Source organism: Vombatus ursinus, unplaced genomic scaffold (assembly GCF_900497805.2).
Source record: "Vombatus ursinus unplaced genomic scaffold, bare-nosed wombat genome assembly UNPS02014770.1, whole genome shotgun sequence".
NCBI classification, from domain to species: Eukaryota; Metazoa; Chordata; class Mammalia; order Diprotodontia; family Vombatidae; genus Vombatus; species Vombatus ursinus.
Window position 1 is genome coordinate 36,614,268 of NW_020954548.1, and position 6,000 is coordinate 36,620,267.

The 6,000-nt window shown below is 39.4% G+C and overlaps 1 protein-coding gene across 1 annotated transcript in view; it reads left to right on the forward strand.

The window, feature by feature from the left end:
* TEKT4 (tektin 4) overlaps window positions 1-5,708 on the forward strand; it is a 50,296-nt gene extending 44,588 nt beyond the window's left edge. The window contains exon 6 of the mRNA XM_027863220.1: window positions 5,293-5,708. Coding sequence (XP_027719021.1) covers window positions 5,293-5,509 — 217 coding nt within the window. The 3' untranslated portion in view covers window positions 5,510-5,708. The remainder of the gene's footprint in view (window positions 1-5,292) is intronic.
* Window positions 5,709-6,000: the final 292 nt, after the last annotated feature.

The window sequence follows — 6,000 nt, forward strand, 5'->3', positions numbered from 1 at the left end:
GATGATAAATAATGTTGTTACTAATAATAATAACTGTCATAACCTGTTTTTGCATATCGCTTTAAGGCTTACAACAACTCTATGAGATGGGCAATGCAAGCACTATTATTCTCATTTTACAATGAGGAAAATGAAGACCCTAGAAATAAGTTGTCTTTAGTCCTATTGTTAGTAACTAATAGGACTTGAACGCAGTCAAGACTTTCAACTCCAAGACTATTGCCTGATCCACTATACCACAGTGCTGATTATTCTTAGAAAGTAACTTTGGTCATATAAAATGAGGAAGGGAAAGATGCATTTCAAGGTTTATGTTACTCCCCATTCACCACATTACTCACCTGAACTTCTATATTGAAATACCCTTGTTCATGGCATTCTAAGTCTCCAAGGCAGTGGATCTTTTTTTAACCTGGCATGTGGTTTAAAAATCCCATTACCAATGCAGATAGACAAATTTTGTGCCATTTATAATCTTTTTTTGCTTTTTTTTTTTTGAGGAAATTGAAGTGCCCAGGGTCACATAGCTAGTAAGTGTCTGAGGCTGGATTTGAATTCAGGTCCTCCTGACTTCAGGGCTGGTGCTCTATCTACTATGCCATCTAACTGCCACTCCTCCCTTTTTTTTTTCAATTAACAAGCTTTCCTTTTTTTTTTTCCTCCCCCTCCTATTCCCCTCCACTAAAAACAAACAAACAAACAAACAAACAAACAAAAAACCCTTATAACAAATATACAAGTTTGGCTATGTCCAAAAATATGTGCTTCATTCTGCATATTGAGACCATCATATCTCTGTCAGGAAGTGGGCAGAATTCTTCATCACTGATCCTCTACACTGATGATGGATTAGAGTCCTTAAATCTTTCAAAGTTGTTCATTTCTTGACAACGATATTGTCCTAGTATAAATTCTTCTGTGCTGCTCACTTTACTTTGCATCAGTTCATCCAAGTCTTTGCAAGTTTTTCAGAAACTACCCATTTCATTACGTCTTAAGGTATAATAATAGCATCCCGTGACACCCATATACCATACTTTGTTCAGCCATTTTCCAATTAATGGGCACCCCCTTAGTTTCCAGTTTTTTTATTTATTTGTTTTTTGATGCTACAAAAGAGCTGCTACAAATAATTTTTTTTTTGTACATGAGTCCTTTTCCTCTTTCTTTGAGGTAGAGGATTAGTACAACTCAGAATCTTGGCAAGTTGCTGGGACACTCAGAGTTTAAATGAATTGTCCAGAGTCACAGAGCCAGTATGCGTCAGAAGCAGCACTGGAACCCAGGTCCTTCTGACTGAGAATGACTATCAATTGTGATAGGCCGCTGTAACAATAACAGCAACAACGACAATAACTAACATTGATAGAATGCATCAAGGTTTGTGAAGCACTTTAAACAAATTAACTCATTTGTTTACATTCATATTTGTGTGTTGTTGTTCTGTCCTTTCCAACTCTTCATGACGCCGTGGACCATCGCACTCCTGGTACTGTCCTTGAAGTTTTCTTGGCAAAGATTCTGGAGTGGTTTCCCATTTCTTTCTCCGGTAGATTAAGGCAAACAGAGGTTAAGTGACTTACCCAGGGTCACATAGCTAATAAATGTCTGAGGCCGGATTTGAACTAGAGTCTTTCTGACTCTGGGGCAGCTAGGTGGTGCAGTAGATAGAGCACCGGGCTTGGAATCAGGAAGACTCATCTTCACGAGTTCGAATGCAACCTCAGGCCCTTACTAGTTGTGTGATCCTGGGCAAGTCACTTAAACCTGTTTGCCTTAATTCCTCATCTGTAAAATGAGCTGGAGAAGGAAGTGACAAACCGCTCCAGTATTTTTGCCAAGAAAACCCCAAAATGGGGTCACGGAGAGTAAAACATGACTGAAATGACATCAGTCGCCTGACTCAAGGCTCAGTGCTCTATTCACCGAATCATCTAGCTCCCCCATTTATATTTGCATATATACAAGTATATTATATATATGTATGCATACATACATGTGTACATACATATATACACATGTGTATATGTGTATATGTGCATATACACACATATGGATAAATATATATACAGAAACATATGCTAATGTGTATGTGATATCTCCCCAAATATTGAAAGGGAGTATCATTTAGCTAGAGATTTTTCCATTCACAGGCTCCAAATGTCAATGAACTGCATCAAGCTCTTGGGACTCCTGTGATTTTTCATGAAGCTAGCCCCTTTGAAGCTGGTTTAGAGAGTAATTTTCTAGTACCATTTTATTCATCTCATAATCCCTTAGAAGTGTCAAGGCCTTTCCAAGCTAAAAATACACACCTGGGAATATGCTACTGATTCTACTGTTCATTTGGAGGAAGGATATGGTCTCAAGGACCAAAGGGTGTGTCTACACTAATCATGGAACCAGCAGGACTTTGAGCCAGACTCCTGTAAATGATGCCTCTATTTTGGGATTCCCTGTGGGTCCTAAAATGTGTCTAAGATAAAAGGCTGCCTGACCCACTGGGACTGAAAGGGCATCTACACAGATGTGAATCTAAACCTAGATGACAATACCCAGGCCAAAGAACCATTGTATACCCACCTCTGAATTCTTTCCACATTTGAACCTTTTTTCAACTGTATGATGTTATTTGCTTATCTGCATAGAATTCAGATAAGGTGGTTGATGTGTCTAGGATCAGGGGTGGGCAACCTGTGGCCTCGAGGCCACAGGTCCTTGGGTGCGGCCTTTTGACTGAGTCCAAGTTTTACAGAACAAATCCTTTCATTAAGGGGATCTGTTCTGTGAAGTTTACACTCATAAAAGGGCCACACTTGAGGACCTAGAGGGTTGGATGTGGCTTTGAGGCCACAGGTTCCCCATGCCTGGTCTAGGTAATAGCTAACATTTCTATAGTATGTTCAAATTTATAGAGCACTTTATTCATGACAAACTTATGAGGTAAGTAGTGTTGTTATTGTCATTGTTTAATCATTTCAGTCATGTCTGATTCTTTATGACCCCTTTTTGGGGTTTTCTTGCCAGAGATACTGGAGTGGTTTGCCATTTCCTTCTCCAGCTCATTTTATAACTGAGAAAACTGAGGTAAACACAGTTAAGTGACTTGCCTAGGGTCACACAGTAAATATCTGAGGCCAGATTTGAACTCAAGTCTTCCTGCTGCCAGGTGTGTCACTCTATCCACTGCACCACCATTTAATAGACAAGGACTCTGTCTATATCTTGTTTGTACATAGTTTGCATATTGTTATCTCTCCTTACCCCTATTCCATTGTGAGATCTTTGAGGGTGGGGACTGTGTTTTGACTTCATTTATATCAGCAACACTAAGCCTTGTGCCCGAATACAATAGGACCTTAGTAAATGTTTATCACAGGGCAAGTCAATAGCATACACAGTATTGATAATGCCTGCAGCAAGTCCAGATTAGACAAGTGGATGAACTAGCATATAGCAGCTCACCCTGGGCTCGTTCACCTAAGCTTTCCATAAATCCAATCTAAAAAGTCAGATTAGATGCCTAAGGTCTTCACATCATCTCTTCAGAGATAGATTGGGCTCACTGGCCTACCTCATTGCATGACTGATCAGGTCAGCTACGCTCTGATAAGAACCAGCAATTAAGGATTAAGGCCCTGTCTCAGCACCATTATTGCTTTGATGCTTTAAGAGATTCATGATTTTGCCAGGGTAGGTTCTTTCCCCTGTGACAGAACACATGTCTTCCATGACTCAGCAGACAGGTTCATTAATTCCTAGGACCAAAAAAATTTAAAATTAAAAAAAATGTTTTCATTCATTTGGATTCATGGATTGTTAAAGATATATAGATGGGGCAGCTAGGTAGTGCACTGGATAGAGTGCCAGGCCTGGAGACATGAAAACTCATCTTCCTAAGTTCAAATCAGGCCTCAGACACTTACTAGCTGTGTGACTCTGGGCAAGTCACTTAACCCTGTTTGCCTCAGTTTCCTCATCTGTAAAATGAACTGGAGAAGGAAATAGAAACTGTGCCAGTATCTTTGCCAATAAAACCCCAAATGAGTTCTCAAACAGGATTGAAATGACTCAACAACAACAAAAAGTAGGGCCTACTATGCTACTGTGTTCCCTACCTCCACCCTCATACTTACTCGCACCCCACCTCTAGGTATTTGGCACCTGTAGTTTTCAAAGTTCATTTACATCCATTATCTCACTTGCTCTGCATTAGAACTCCAAACAGAGCAAGGATTTTTAATGTTCATTTTATAGACAACAAAACAGGCCCAGATAGGGAAAAGAGACTTAGCCAAGGTCACACAACAAATCAGGTAGAGCCAAGATTATAATAACCCAGGCTGGATTTTCCTGGTAAATGTTTAACAACCAGCTCTGGGGTAGGGAGCAGTGATGGGGGTGGGATGCATAAACATACTTTGAAAAAGTGATAGAGAAAATGTTAACAATGCAAATTAAATTTAAAAGTATAAAAAATCAACTAAATAATAAATCAAGCCCTGATTTATAGCATTTGCCAATTTCCAAAATATTTACTTCTCACACTGAATATTTAACAATCAGTTCTAGTGAGGCTATGGCAGGTGCCTCTCGCAAACCACTGAACCCAGTTTCCCAGATTCCTGGTCCAGGATGATTTTCTTCTTGCCAGACTAAATCTGTACACACATACACACCCTATTTTGATGGAATTCAACCAAAAAAAATGTTGAATTTAGTTAAGTAGCCTTTTATTAAAATAAAGAAAGCTATCTATTTGATGAGAATAAATACATTTAAGGAATTTTTCCATTCTTTATTGATATATAGTGGAAAATGGTGGGTCGTGTGGATGCTGAATGGATTACATCCACATGACCCACCATTTTCCACTATACACCTCCCTACTTAGGCATCCAAGGTCATTAAAAGAGATACCACAGCCAGAGGTCTGGTTTCATAGCTCATTGCTACCACCATTCCACTTGGACAAGCAGAATGGTATAATGGAAATAGCACTTAATTGGACATCTTAGGGCTTGGGTTCAAATCCTGGTTCTGCTACTTACTATCTATGGTGACATGACCAAATCCTTGAAGCTCCTTCCCTTGGCCTCAATTTCCTCACCTGTAAAATGAAAACATACATATGTACTCAGTTATCTTTGATATTCTATTCAGTTTGAATTCATGGAACCAGAGGATGATAGGATCCAAGGACATCTCTTCCCCTGCCACACCCCTCAGTGGCTCTGGTGAATGGACCCATAATCCTTCTGTTTTCTATCCCCATGTGTCTTTGTGATTTAGACTGACCAGCGAGGTTGAAGAGCTAAACATGTCTATCCAAGCCCTGAAGCAGAAGCTACTGGAATCAGAGCAGGCCCTGAGGAACCTGGAGGATACGCGAATGACCCTGGAGAAGGAAATTTCTATCAAGGCTAATAGTCTGTTCATCGACCGGGAGAAGTGCATGGCACATCGCTCACGCTACCCCACCACCCTCAGGCTGGCAGGCTACCAATAGGGATACAAACCCTTCTTCCTAAAACCATTCCATCGCAAAGGAAGACTCACAGAGATACTTGTTAGTCTTTAAAAAAAAAAAAAGACTAGCCTCACAGTATAATAGAAAACACTAGCTATGCTAAATAAAATGTGTTTATTTTTTACACATCTTCCTCCTAGTATATTAAAGCTAACCTTAGACACTTAAAAACTCAGTGACCCTTGACAAGTCGTTTCCACCTGCCTCAGTTTCCTCATCTGTAAAATAGGAATAATAATAACATTTACCTCCCAAGGTTGTTGGGAAGATAAACCTTAAACTACTATATAAATGCTAGTTATTATCATCGTTATTTTTCTATGATGGACACACACATAGATTAGGGAACTTTGGGAATAAGCAGAAAGATTCATCATCATCATTAGTATTATATGATAACACAAATTAAGTAAATCATAGATTATAGGACTTTGGGAATAAGCAGAAAGGTACCTTAAAAATTATCTAGT